Genomic DNA, 14,455 nt, shown 5'->3' on the forward strand with positions numbered 1-14,455 from the left:
GGGGTGCCGCGCCGGCCGGGGGGGCGGGGCGGGGAGCCGTGGCCCGGGGGCGGTGCGGAGGTGGCCGCCGTCTCAGCAGGGTGAAGGTGCGGGCAGGCCCGAGGGGAGGGTCCCCTCTGGTCCCACCCCGGTGGAGCTGGAGGCTGCCCGCCGTCCTCCTCCCTTCCCAGAGGCCATCCTTGGCTACCGCCCCGGCGTCCCGGGCTCTCGCAGAGGGCCCGGGGGGGAGACATGCAATAACGACTGCTGAGGGGTTTGTGTGGGGCTGAGGGGTTTGTGTGGGGCAGCTGGAAAGCCGAGTCTGACGGTAGGCGTGAATTTACTAAGGGACCACACCTCTCTTGGAAAATGCAGGGATCAACACGTTGAGAAAGGTTAAAATTAGTATCTTTTTCACATTCAGGCAATGGTTGTAAGCATTTTGCTGCAGAATCTTGCTGTGATCATCCCACTGCTCCATGATTCGAGCTTATTTGATCAGGGACTTCAACTCTGCTCTCTAGCACGCTCATTAGTTTCTGAAGTTCAATTGAAATACTGTGTCTGTCCGTCCATGCCCCCCATGTGTTATACTACCTTAATGTATTAAGATCCTGTAAATCTGTTTTCTCCAGGAAAATAGGCCCCGTATTCATAAAGACACCACAAATAACAACCAAACAACAGCCTCAAACAGTGTCAAACAGATCTGTTTGGACCTCATGAATGAAACAATATTCCTTCAGAAAATCCTGTTCTATCCTACTGTCCTGTGCAGTGCATTTTATCAGCATAGCGAGGCTCCAAGCACATTATTTCCATAACTTGGTACCCATTTTCCCATTTCTCGACCATCTCCTTTGCCACCCTTGTAACTTCCCTTCTTTGCCCTTGCATAACCCTCCCCTAATCACTTTTCCCTGTTCCTAGTTTTGCTGTATCTGTACCCATACCCAGTATTTCTGATACTGTTATTTGGGCAGTCTTGGCCTTAGTGGTGTTACTGAGGTAGTGATACGGTTATCGGGCACTCTTGGCCCTGCAAGTTTCTAGTTCCGAAAGGACTCCCAAAACTACTCTCCAGTTATCTGTGTAGTTCAGTTGTTTTTCACGTAACTCCCCCTTAACCACCAGTAAAATCCAGCCATCCCTCCCAGCGCTATCTGCAGCTTTTGCCAGCTTCTCACACTGTTGTATGTCACGTTCAGCAATTCCACTTGTCATATCCAGGAGTTTTATGCACCCTGTTCAGTTAGCTCAGGCCATGGCCCACTCAGCAGCTTATTGACTTGCCTGCAGCCCTAACAGATCCTGAGGTGCTGCTGGTGGAAGAGGTTACCTTGTCTAGCTGGGCATCACCAGCCCTCTTGACACAGCTACCTGCTTTTGAGAATTCTGTCCCAACGAATTTCCATCAAAATGAGTCAGATTAAATGCTGTGAATAGTAGTTCTTTGTTACTCTAATCCATTCGAACTGAAATGGGTAGGGAGTTCTTGCATAAGCGGTTTTGAGCAGAGTTGTTTGCAGCTGCTCACAATCTGAAATTGTTTACACTTAAAAATTTCCCAGGTCTGCGGCGTGGGGATGGAGCCAGTGTGTTAACATTTTCCTAGCTGCTGCTGAGCAATGTCTGGATGAAAGGTTACATCCCAAATAATTGTTTATGCATAACAAATATTGGAGAGCGATACAACCAGCCATTTCAATCCAATCTCCACAGTAGAAACAGCCTGGGTTTTAAGAAGTATTTTTAACATGTTTTCATAAACATATTTAATCAGAAGCATAGACAAAACATAACCTCTTAGGGTGTCCTGGTTATTGCATTTTAGCTATTTGCCTACAGCCATTATAATAACATTTTAACAGCTTAAATAAAGTAAAGACTTTCTCTCCTTTAACTCCAGAGCAGTTTCCATTTCTGAGCTGCTTACTCACCTCTTACTAGCACTGTAAGCTGCCCTCCCAATAGCCTAGCCTCATACTTACAGGACTATATTTGCACATCCCTGCTGCCAGACTCCGAGTCTGCTTTTTCACTTCAGGGGCTTCGTAAGATCTCAGAAAGACTCTGTAGTGACCACTGTGCACTTCCACTGCAGCTGCTGCATGTTCCCCACCAACCTGGAATGAGATCTGAGGAACAGAGAGAAGCCTCCTGCAAACATCTGTGAGACCTCCCTTCTCCTGTTGAGTGCACTCTGCCACTCCTGGAAGGTATTCTAACTGAAGTTGTAGAAGTCTGGGTTGTTGATCTAAGGCTGCCCATCTTACAGTGAACCACAGTGTGATAAATATGATGCCATACAATATATCTAATGGCTGGCTGCTTTAGGAAAAAAACTTGTGAACCTTAAAACATTACCGTTAAAAGAAATACCTTCTTCTCCCACCAGTAAGGTGACGAAGCATTCAGAAGTAGAAATATGAAATGCCGGTGTATTAGCAGCTGGTTAGAGGACAGAAATCTAATTCTCTGCTGAAAGAAAGGCAAAGAGAAAGTTCAAACTTGTTCCATTCTAGTTTCGCTTGTACGACAGCTCTCTCATCATCACACACTGCATTTGCCCAGCCATCAACCCAAGACAGAGAAGAGACCTAAGAAACAACTTAACAGTAGAGAATAGAGAAAATGGGATTGTATAGGCTGCGTGAGGGAGCTGGGGTTACTGCAGCAGGGTAAAAGTTGCAAGAAAGTACAGGTATTATGACAATATGGCATTGTTGTGCAGGGTGGCTTGAAATAAAGAGCTGGATCAGTTACAGGAGGCAAAGAACCTAAAATAGGAAACAAAGCTGTGTATGTTATGTTACTTGCAGAGTAACTTTTAAAAATTAGAAAATGGAAAGACTGAGTACCTGGTGATGTTACAAGTAACATATACAGGGAAGGAATATATCTAGTGGCTTTAAACTGGAGATGAGAATTTTCCCATATTCAAATGACTTACATGGAGAAACATGACCATATTCTAAAACAACACTGGGAGTTAAATAACTAACTCCCATTTTTAGCTATTTATGTCTATTTGAACAGTATGGCTGTTCAGAGTATGGCTTTAAGACTCCAGTTTTGCATTTTATTCTATGTCAACACAGTGGAGTGTGTTCAGATGCATACAAAATTCACATGGGAAGAGGGTGTACAATTCATTTCACCCTCAAAAAGGGATGATAAACTTCCATTGACTTTTATGATGCCTAATTGGCCAGATCAAGCACTCCTTAATTAGTAGCAATATTAACAGCAACCTAGGTCTTGTACTTCAGGCAGAAATCTCTATGATTGATCTCACACAGGCACAACAACTGCTGCCTTCAAAATCATCAACTATTCGGTTCCTAAATAGGTCAAGGTATTTCAAGTCCTCTAAAATTCAATTTCCCCATTATTACACACACACACAAAAAAAAGCCTTGCATTTATGTGATTTGATTATAATAAATAACTTTTTCTTCTCTGCTCCTTGTGGCTAATGGGACAGTTCACAGTAAATAATAGTTGCTTGCCAAATCATAAAAATCTTAAGAAAATGCTAAGACGGGGCCTGGTTAACACTTTCAAGAATCCCTTTCTTCTACAATTCAGTTATATAGTTTTACTTTTTAATTTTGATGCAGAAGGCTGGAGGCATTTTCAGAACTGAGGAGAGTATTGCACTATAGTTGGATGAACTTGAGACTGGAAATTCAGCAGTACAATGTCATACAGTTGGGAAATAAGAACTTTTGCTGTAAAACTGGGAGCTCATAAATTACATGATGAATACTAGTTGAGGAAAAATGAGGCATTAGAAACAGAAGTATTAACTGCAGAAGACATTGCTGGTGTTTTACCTGGAATGCTATACATAATTGTGCTCATCCAATGTCAAGAAAACATTACAATCCAGAAGAATGAAAAAAATAGTTGTCTGAAGGAATGGAGAACCTATAGCACCAAAAAAGGTTGTAGAGATTGTCTCAATTAGCCTAGGATAGCCAAGTGTGTCTGTAGTTTTCCATTTGTTAACACATCAAGAAGGTGACCATATCAGAAGAGTTACGTAACTTTGCTGTCTTAAACAGTGAACTAGACTTGATCGCATTAAAAAAATTGTGACAATTTAGGTATCTAAACAATTAAAAGATTTGGGGAGTAGCATCAAAAGCAACCTCCCCTCCCCCAGGTTGTCACAGCTTATAGTGTAATAAAAAAACCCAAAACAATTGTATACAAAACCAAGTAATTTATTTAGAAAATTTAGAACTATTCACTTGTATATTCACAGAAGTATCAGAGTCAGAAAACTAAGCAATTTCTGGTATGAATTTCTGTGTAAACATATAAAGAAAACAAATTATTTGATTACAAATAATTGTACTGCACAGATTTGTGAAATCTCCCTTGCAGAACAAATGCAGCTGGTGTGTAATGTTATTATCTTGTTCTAATTTTCACTATTTCCCTCCTATACAAAGATTCAAAGCCAAGTGGCTGTCATGCTTTGATAAACAACATGCCAGCAGGCAGAAAGGACTGTAAGAGCCCCACTGAGGGAATCTGTCAGCTTTTCTTTGACCTATAAAGTTCTGTTTTGGAAGATGACAGGGATTTAATCTTTTATATAATTATTATACAGTAGATAAACAAAACTGAATTTAGTTAGATTGAACTTTCAAGTCTTGTATTTTAGATTCAGCTAAGTTTGTACTTAGTTTAAACTCTCTCTTCACTTTACTCTTTCCTTCTTTCCGTTATCGTTTATCTATTCCAGGTTTCTTTCACTATATGAAGTGTGGAATTTTTCTGAGTTTTAAGTCAGTTTAGAAAGTTTTAGTCTGCAAAAGGAACACCTAATTTAAAAGATGATACTATGCTGGGATTCAAGGCCTCACAGTCTTTAAGCCTGAAAAATCTACTAAAATTTAAAAGTACAGCTTATGTCAGTTAAAGCAAAAACTTCTATAATTGTTCCCCTTGTATTCTTTTGGTCTGGAATTCTTGGTATTATTTATGAGTAGTCCTTCTGATTTTAGGAGGTTTCATATAAGAAAGGCCCTAATTTTGCAAACATATTGCTGTAAGCAATTGTCTGGTGAAAAAATAAATTACTGGAGTCTTACAATAATCAACCCTTTGCGTAGTAGTGCATTGTAAATAGAATTCCACATTTGTGGAATCTGGAATATTTTCTGGAGTAAAAAATGCTGACATAAAAATACTAAAAATATAAAGTATCACCCTGATCATAATGTTATGCTATGTTGAAAATACTTACGCAATATATGAATGTGACTAAAAAGTAGGAACCCAATTAAAACTTCAACAATGTATCAACAATTGCAAAATACAAGTTTACGTACAACTAAAATACTTTCAGTTATCACATACCGTAATGGTCATTCAGATAATCTAGTACTGCTGAGGTACTTGATAAAACATTAAAAACTTTTTTTTCTTGTTTTGAAGTTATCCGTTCCATCATGTACATTAAGTGGTGGTGAAAACACGTAAAAGGAGTTCCATGCTCAAGAGCAATGTCAACCCAGTCCTGGATGCACCTCAAAGGTGTCTCTTCATATCCTGCAAACATAGCTGGATTTGCTAAGAGTCCTCGAGCCACCATTATACCTTCAAATCAGAAATTAAAGCAGTAAGTTACATTATCTAGTTTAAATTTTACATTAAATCTTCCTACAGATTTTGTATAGCACCCCTTAGGACAACCACCCAAAGCCTACAGACAAGTAATGGGAGAACAAGGACGAGCATTATAGCTACACCAGAGAAATCCATTTAACAATCCAAACCTCAGAGTACCTACAACACCTGTCAACACATTCAACTGGATGATGTATCCTTCCAGAAATTTTGAAACGAAACACAGGACACAGAAGCCTTTCTTCCCTACTTTTTAAACTGCAATTCAATAGTATTTTATTTGTTACACACGTACAAGCCTGTCTTTTTAACATAAAATTATGATGGAAAGACACAAGAGTAGCAATATGCTAAATTTAGTCATTTTTAGTGCAACTCAGCTGATTCGCTGACCTACAATCTTTCTTCCAGTAGGAGCTCAATGTCTCAACTACATAAATCTCAGGGCTCTTGGTCTGCAGTAAATCTTTCTGAACAAGCCAGTGTATTTGCAACTATAATCTCAAATTGTCAGATAAACCCATGCAAGTTCTATTTTAATTTTTCTGCAATTAAGGGATTCTGTTTTCCTGCACTGTCAACATATAATCTATCACACTTAGTCTCTTCTTAAAAAATAGGATGATCAAATATGACAAATTTCTTTTGCCTGATGCAAAATAAGCAACAGAAAAAGCCTGATGCTTTACATTTTTGCTATTGAAGGTGGTCAGCTGGGCTATGAGAACATTCTTTTCTGTTATGTACTTCCTTACTGCTTTGTATTTGGGGGGAAAGTCACTGTAGCAGCATGGCAGTTTGGTTCAACTAGTTTTTGTTGTTGCTATTAAACATGAACAGTGTTAAAAGAAACCCGCCACATGAACTTTTCCTTATGACACTAGCTACTGTTCTCTGTCCTGTTATTCTCTAGCTGTGAGATCCAAAGTATGTAGATACAAATCAGCTCTTCAAAACATATACTGAATTTCCATATTGTCTTGAAGCCATAGACAGTTGCAGGAATCTATTGTGACTAAATAACTGCAGGGCAATCCTTTACCCCAAAATTTTACCATTGAAGTGTAAGACAAGGTAAATACATACTGATCTAGGAGTGCAATGCTTCACTGTGTCCTTGAAGCTAACTATCGTAACTGTTGAGTATCTGGCTTAACAATATTTCCTTTTCCCACCATATTCTTACTGTAAGAAATCTGCTCCTGTGTGCAGGAAGTAGAGATTTCCAAGTGGAAGTTTACAGTTCTTTAAAAGATGATCAGCTCCACAAAGGAGACAGAATGAATGTCTGAAGGTCCCCCTGAACTCCACTACTGAGTGATGAGATAGCATAATTAAGCAAAGAGCTTTTGTAATTTGTCTCAGAAATCATTATTTGTGGCTTTGAATAACAGTGCTCTAGTGCTCTGATGATTACAGGTGGTTCTGTTTATGAGTTTGTAAGGCATCTAAAACATCCTCTTTCATTTGTCTCCTCACAGAGTGAAAAGCATTCAAATCATGTCCTACTTACAGCCAAAATAAATACTTTGAAATCTGTTTCTTAAGTTTACTTGGAAAATAGAGTAGCTTAATCTTACCATCTGCTCCTGTCAAGTGATGAACATTTTCAGCATCTTCTAAAGTTTTAATGTCTCCATTAGCCACAATAGGTATAGACATGCTTTGTTTAATTATTTTAATTGCATCATAATGTACAGGCTGATGTCTTTCTTCTACACTTCTCCCGTGTACTGTAATCCATGAAACTCCAGTTGCTTCAGCTTTTTGACACAGGTCAACTGTTCTTTTTAAGTCCTCATGGATCCTAAAATTCCAAGGAATGAAAACATTAGATCGTAAGTTACCTGAACTGTATAAAAAGCCCCCCTCCATAAGGAGGAGTTACCACGGATTTGTATAAATAACAGTATAAATAAAGAAAAGATTACTGTTGGAAGATAAAGAGTTTTTTTTTAAATAAAGACATATGAGTTTAATGTATTGAAACTACTATTTAATTTAGCATTTCCCAATTATATCACATCTCTGAGATATATGTGGTAAATTTTATAGAGATTGAGCAAGGGTGCCCAAAAGATTCTAAAATAAACATCATTATTTTGTATATTTTCTGGAAAAAATTCCAATTTATAATAGTTCCCCTTTCCTGAAACTTAACTGACAAATATGCAAGAGCCACATGGGATGTGTGGATAAACAGCAGATGAAGTGGTACAAAGCAATGCAAAGCAACAGTTTACAGAAGTTTAGAAAGTGATGAAGGGAAGCAGGATGTGTTCCTTACAGCAGCTGTGGGGACCAGTTCCCAGTTTTGTTCCCCTTCCCTTTATAGCCAACAGCAACTGTGGCTCTGGCCTCCAACAGCTCACAAAGTAAATGCTTGTGATGATACAGACTATGCAGTGCTTTTCTTTCATGGAACCCTAGATCTTTTAACTTGTACTTTCATGTCGTTTGGATTGCAAGAAAACTCCCAGCATCCAGTATGTTATCTGGGTAAGTAGTCAAAGGCTGTGCTGGTTCTACTATCTAAGTTTGGGATTACTTGCCCCAGATATTCTTTCACCATCCGGGGTCAAAAAATCTCAGTAGTCTTCACATGTAAGGAAATTATTATAATGTGTAATATTACATTAACAGAACTACATATATCATAGTGTAACTATTACACTAACATGTTTCTTTAAAAAAAAATTCCATGTACCACAAACAGCACTTAAGTTAGACCTACCTTATTTTAATAGATACTGAAAACCTAGGGTTGTCGATCTGATTCCGTACATGTCTCACCATATCTCGAACTAGTTCTGGTTTATTTATTAAGCAAGCACCATAACCTTCTGCCATTGCCCATCTTTAAAAGAAAAAGAACATTCGTATTCTACATTTGAAAAAATGCAGATCAATTTCAGTCAAATACATGTTTCTTTCCTTATGACCTTTAGAATGTGTGGTTGAGTAAACAGAGCACTGGCTGTAGATTGACGATTTGTTTGCAGTTTGACACCAGCTTTTAGATCCTAGTTGCTTTTAGATCCTCCATTGTGCTGTTAGAACTTTGGACAAGTCACTAACCTCTTCCAGTTCAATTTTCTGTCCACAAAATGGACTCACAAGGAAGACAAATTAACATTTAATCAACAATGGTTTAGATCATACATAAAATAAACAGTTTGATGTTTTCCCTTCCATTGGGTCATAGATTTCTTCTAAACAGAAAATTACTTTGGATTGAAAAGGAAGATTTTTGAAGTGCAAGTAAGGATATGATTTCAGTAATATTCTGTTTTCCCTCAACTGCAAAACACTTTATTTTGTTTGGCAGGAAATAACCTTTGCTTCCACTTAGCAGCAGCAGTTTTTTTCTTAAACAATTTTTCTTATAAAAGCAGATTAAGTGCACAAAGTTTTGTTATTTTGAAACCAGCATGCACAAGAAACAAAGGATTCAAATGTAAGCATATATTTTTGGCCTAAAAGGAACTTACAGTTTGGCATACTTAACCATAGTTCGCTTGGAAATACACTTCCATTCCAAAGTCTCAGATCTCTCCACAAAAGAGTTTTCTCAAATACTATAATTTTAAGTCAAAACAACCTAATTATAATAGACAAATTAAGTATTTGCACCATAATATTATCTTTTGCTTTCCTACATTTATTTTTGAGGTCTTCACTTAGAAAGACTGCCTGACAAGCATGTAATAAATGGTTCTCAACTGAACCAGTTAGCAAGAATCTTCATTTGTGCATTACTACTCTGTTTCACTGTCAAGACAAAATCTTTATCAATTTAAGTGAGTAGATCACTAATTCACTGTACTTATAAACCTAATAAAAGACGGAAAAATTCTTTTCAGCACTTCCTGAATAACATAATCTGTATAATTATATTTTAGAGACTATCCTTCACTTGCAGAAGTCTGAGACATCAGGGACTTGCCTTGTTATGTTGGGAATTGCCACGTCATTTCTCAAAACACTCTCCAAATTATCTGCAGCAAGCTCTTTTTGGTAATGCATACTTAACAGCTATTGAGAAGGGATGGACACTTCACTTCTGGGCCAACAATATCTCAGAAATGAAAAAAGGCAAGTTGGCAAATACACCTGATTTTCCCAGTCTCACCATGGTGACAGGCATCTCAGAACATTCAGAACAGTGTCTTGCCCCATAGACATTTCTGACATGTTGAAAAGCTGTTTCCTCTCAAAGTCTATTTTCAAGTTAAGACAGAAATTACTATGAAAATGAAGACGAGCATTCTTTATTCTCAAATTATTTCATCATTATTTCACCAGCTTTTTCAAAACTTTACCTCTGAGGACAGCCACAGTTTAGGTCTATTCCATCTGCAAAAGGACAGACGATACGGGCAGCATCACACAAAACCTGTGCTTCTTTAGCAGCAAATTGAACAATCAGTGGATGATCACCTACTCCAACAAAAAGATATTTAGAGATTTTAAAAAACCCAGAAAGCAAAAAGAAGGAATTCTAAATTTTGAGTGGTTTTCACATACTGAAAAGCTGTCTGGCCATGGTCCCAGGCAACCGGCTCTAGGTGACCCTGCTTGAGCAGGGGGGCTGGGTAACATGACCTACAGAGGTCCTTCCAAACTCAACTATTTTGCGATTCTATGAGCCCTAGATCACACAAATAAAGGTAGCTGATCAGTGGTTACTAAATGAGTATGTCTATCAAGAGAGGTGGGAATTCAGACATACATATGTGTCCTAGATGGTTGCTGGCTCAACATATACGTTTTCTGACTGAAATTGGTCAGATGCTTATCTTATCTTTCACAAAGATGATATATGAAACCACGTATTCTCTATTTTTCAGCAGCCTTCATGCTTCGCCTCCTAGCCTGCCCCTTCTCGTCTGCATGCTGCCCCTTTGCTGTGCTGACACGGCTGTCTGTCTTGCCAGGTGGGAAACTTGCTTATGGAACCAATCCTTCAGAAAGGAGCTAAACAACCCATGAGCTTTGCCCTTCCTTATCCCAGCCCATCTTCTTCCTCTTCTGTGCCATCATGGCTGGTTTTTATCCACAATGCAATATGCAGAGTTGGAATGAGAACACGCGGGCGGAGGCAGCTTTAGCAGCTTTGTCTCAAGTGGGAAACCAAAGTGTCAGTGCTCCTCAACTTGGGTCTGCTGAACTACTTGTGATTTGCTAAGCCCCTGCAGAGAGCCAGGTGGTCATTTGGAACATGCTCTCCTCTTTTACAGCTACTGCATTACATTAAAGGCATCTAAAAATATCTCAAACAGCCTTAGCACTCACTTTCCATATAAACAATTGCTGCAGTTAAGAGGAAGGGGGATATCTGAGCACTGATGGAAAGAGATGATCCAACAAATGCACAAAGCAAGTGCACTTCTGGTACTGAAAAGACCACAAGTGCTTCTGAAGATTTTTCTATTTTAGTGGAAAATAAGTAGTTCTTGAAGTAGTGGAGCTTAAGTCAGAGAGGACAGCAGTACCCTCTCAATCAAGTTGAGACACTTCTAGAAGTTACCTAAAAATCCAGCAAGCAAAAAAAATCCCTTGCCTATTTTCAAAACAGTGTCCATTTAAGACAGTGCCCTAGCTGAAGAGATTTATATTACTCCAGCTAATACTCTGGAATAATCCCATGCTCCTAATTTTTATTTGAGCATTAAGTAATAATACTGAGTCTAGCCATATTGCATTTTTTAGCAGCAGCCACAAAGAACATCTACATCTATTTTAGAAATACACAACAAAGAAATGTCAACACCAAAGAAAATGGAAAACAGAAATTGCAATTGTAGGCTCCAAACCTACTTCGCTAATTAGAAGACAAAATCCCCAAACAGCCAGCAAGTTAAACATAAAACCACAGTAAAATTTCACAACCTGTTGTGGAGCTACTTGTTAAAAGCATAAATGCTAATGAAGTAAATACTATAATCTTGGCAAAGCTGTCTGCGGCAGAATGTTTTAGAGGCCTATAAAATTAAGGCCAGCATGAAAGAAGTGAATAGGGAAAAGATACTGTTTACAACACTAGAACATTTCATTTTGTACCCCTTGTTATCAGGCAGCAAAGTTACAGCATAAAGGAAAATTTCCTCAAAAAAAATCCTGCACCACCCAGAATATACTATGTATCTGACCTGTGGAACTTCAGTGCCACAGGACATTGTGTAGATCAGAAGTGTAAGTAAGTTGAAAGGGAACAACGTAGTGGAACTAGTTGCTCTGTGGACCTTTGAAACATATATATTGTCAATTATGTTCTTACTAATTTATTTTTACACACAAAGAATTATTCATGCTTTTTTAAAGTTGGATTCTACTAATAAGAGAGTCTATCTGTGCTTCCCAATGTGACTTTTCTCTGTTACTGTTCTATTTGAATAATGCACCATAGTAACAGCCAGTGCTAAAATAATGAAATATACTTCCCCTGCTATTGTATATACTTATTAAACCACCAATTCAGTGGTCTGAATAGATTAAATCATCACACTTCATAGATCCTACATGCTGATCTTACTAGCACATTAGCAGCGCGCTCTTCATTCCTCCAGTTGCAGCCTGTGCTTGTATGTTCCTTGTTACGCTCTTCTACTGCAGCCACTTCATGCCAGCAGATCTATACTGTTATTATCACCTCTTCCCACATATTTCATACCACTTTTCTCTTTTGCTTTACAGCCAGGAGTCTCTACAACTCCTTATATTCCTTCTTTTTGTGTGTGTTCTGGTTATGTTTCTGCACCACGCCTAAAGCTTGGCTTCTCCCCATCAACCCTTGCCATGCTTCAACTTCTGGTCTCTTCTTGCCTTCTTGCTCCTTTTTATCACTTTCTCAATACCTCAAGGAGTCCACCAACAGCCCCTTCCACTTTCCACTCCTGCTAATTTGAAACCCCTGCTTCTTTTATCAATCCTTGATTCCACTGTATCAATATCTGGTCTGTTAATTTTTTCGCCTTTAGCAACCCTCTTATTTTTGTTAGAGGCCAGTAGTGTTTTCCTGGCAATGAGGTAAGCGTTCGTCTCTGAAACACACAAGAAACAGCAATTGCTGGGAAAAGAATCTTTCTACCATCTCGACTGGGTCTGGCTGGGATGGAGTTAATTTTTAAAGTTATTTAAAGTTTATTTATAGCAGCCTGTATGGTGCTGTGTTTTGGATTTTGTGACAAAAACAGTGTTGATAATGCACCAGTGTTTTGGCTATTGCTGCACAGTACTTGTACAGTGTCAAAACTTTCTTTTTTTCACTCTGCCTCTCCCTGCCCCCAGCAAATAGATTGGGGTGGGCAAGAAATTGGGAATGGATACAGCTGGGACAGCTGACCCAAACTGGCCCAAGGAATATTCCATATCATATAACATCAAGCTCAGCAATACAACTGGAGTGGTAGGGGAAAAAGAAAGTGGGTTGGGACATGGAAATTGTGTTCCAGGGTGGCTGTTGCTTGGAGGCTGGCTAGGCATTGGTCTACTGGTATGAGGTGGGAAGTGATCGCCTTTGCATCACTTGTTTTTTTTCCTCCTCCTTTCCTTCACTTATTAAGCTGTCTTTATCTTGACCCAGTTTTTCTGGCTTTTGCTCTTCCTATTCTCTCCCTGTGCTGCTGGGGGGGTGGAGGACGAATGAGTGAGCAGCTGTGTGGGTGCATAGTTGCTGGCCAGCTATGTGTGGTCAACCCACTACACATCTAAATCAGTTTGGAGGCCCTGATTTCAGGTGGAGACACGGTTTTCCACTATTTCATTTGACACACTATCACTGGAATGTGCTTACTCTCACCTAGAGTATTTCTATGGTTTTACAGTCAATCAGATATGGTATACCAAAACTGTTAACGGATGTCCAGTTGTGTGACAGACTTCATTCACTTGGCCAATTTGGTTTATCACCACATAAAACATTCTGACAAGGCAATGGTTTCTTAAAAAAAATACCTTTGTTTGTTGTGAACTCGCTGTCTCTAGCTTTTGCAGATCTCACAAAATCAGCTGCCACTATCATTGGTGTGTAACACAAATCGCAACTGTATTTCCTAACCAAGGTTCTGAAAGCCAACCTGCAGACACATGAAAATTAAGGGATAAACAGTAAAGACATTTTTCTGATTAGATATTTTAAAATGCTGTTCTGACATGCAGTACTGTGGGGATGTCCAAGTATAATCATAAGATAAAACATGTCCCATGTCTATCTCTGTTGTAAATAATTAAAGGAGAAAAAGGTAATCATCCCCGTACAGTCAAGATGAACTTCCTCAGAGAAAATACACTGAAAACAGTTGACATGACAGTTACTTACTTTGAATAGCGGACCATAGGGGCACATACTTTCACAACTTGCCCAGAATGAAACAAATCCATGGCATCTTTTAGTTGGCATTGTTTAGTTTCTACGATGTCACCAATCATGTATAATTAACAATGCTTTTAGCATCTGGAAAAACAAACAGTGTTTGCGTGTAAGTAATTCAGCTGTTTCTCATAGTCCATGCAGCAAAGCACTAGAGCTTAAACTGGAGCTTTTGGTAAAGCATCCCACAAGAAGTCCCTCGCTTGCAGTGTCAGAAACAAGCCTTTTGCCACCACCAGCTAGGAACACCAGCCGGGCGCCCCGTTGTCATTTGTAATGACCCCGCTGTAATACCGTTGTGTTTTCATTCCTCACAGCACGGATCGTTCAGGCTGGAAGGGAGGTCTCCAGCCCAGCCCCTCAGCGCAGGGCCGCCTCCGAGGCCGGAGCAGGGGCTCGGGGCAGCCCCCGCCCCGTCCCACAGGCCTGACGGAGAAAGTTTTTCCTCATGTCCGGCGA

At 39.3% G+C, this 14,455-nt stretch overlaps 1 protein-coding gene across 2 annotated transcripts; it reads right to left on the reverse strand.

Annotated features, from left to right (window-relative positions):
• Nucleotides 1-4,203: 4,203 nt before the first annotated feature.
• DUS4L (dihydrouridine synthase 4-like (S. cerevisiae)) lies at nucleotides 4,204-14,055 on the reverse strand. Of its 2 annotated transcripts, none has more exons than XM_009328317.1 (6): nucleotides 13,946-14,055; nucleotides 13,582-13,703; nucleotides 9,948-10,065; nucleotides 8,360-8,482; nucleotides 7,206-7,432; nucleotides 4,204-5,595 (listed from the first exon to the last, which is right to left on the reverse strand). In XM_009328317.1, the coding sequence occupies exons 1-6, from the start codon at nucleotides 14,053-14,055 to the stop codon at nucleotides 5,348-5,350; spliced, it is 948 nt and encodes a 315-aa protein (XP_009326592.1). In that variant the 3' UTR covers nucleotides 4,204-5,347. The 2 variants fall into 2 exon arrangements, with proteins under 2 accessions (XP_009326592.1, XP_009326593.1); XM_009328318.1 differs by having other exon boundaries at nucleotides 9,948-9,981; nucleotides 13,946-14,040.
• Between the last annotated feature and the right edge of the window lie 400 nt (nucleotides 14,056-14,455).

This window comes from Pygoscelis adeliae, unplaced genomic scaffold (genome assembly GCF_000699105.1).
Source record: "Pygoscelis adeliae isolate BGI_AS28 unplaced genomic scaffold, ASM69910v1 Scaffold267, whole genome shotgun sequence".
NCBI lineage: Eukaryota > Metazoa > Chordata > Aves > Sphenisciformes > Spheniscidae > Pygoscelis > Pygoscelis adeliae.

Excerpts from the sequence above, each read along its gene's own strand:
- DUS4L (XM_009328317.1), bottom strand. The coding sequence starts at position 14,055 with ATGATTGGTGACATCGTAGAAACTAAACAATGCCAACTAAAAGATGCC. Across the intron at positions 8,483-9,947 it reads AACTGTGGCTGTCCTCAGAG|ATGGGCAATGGCAGAAGGTT; the intron begins GTAAAGTTTTGA and ends TTTCTTTTAAAG. Across the intron at positions 7,433-8,359 it reads TCAGTATCTATTAAAATAAG|GATCCATGAGGACTTAAAAA; the intron begins GTAGGTCTAACT and ends TTGGAATTTTAG.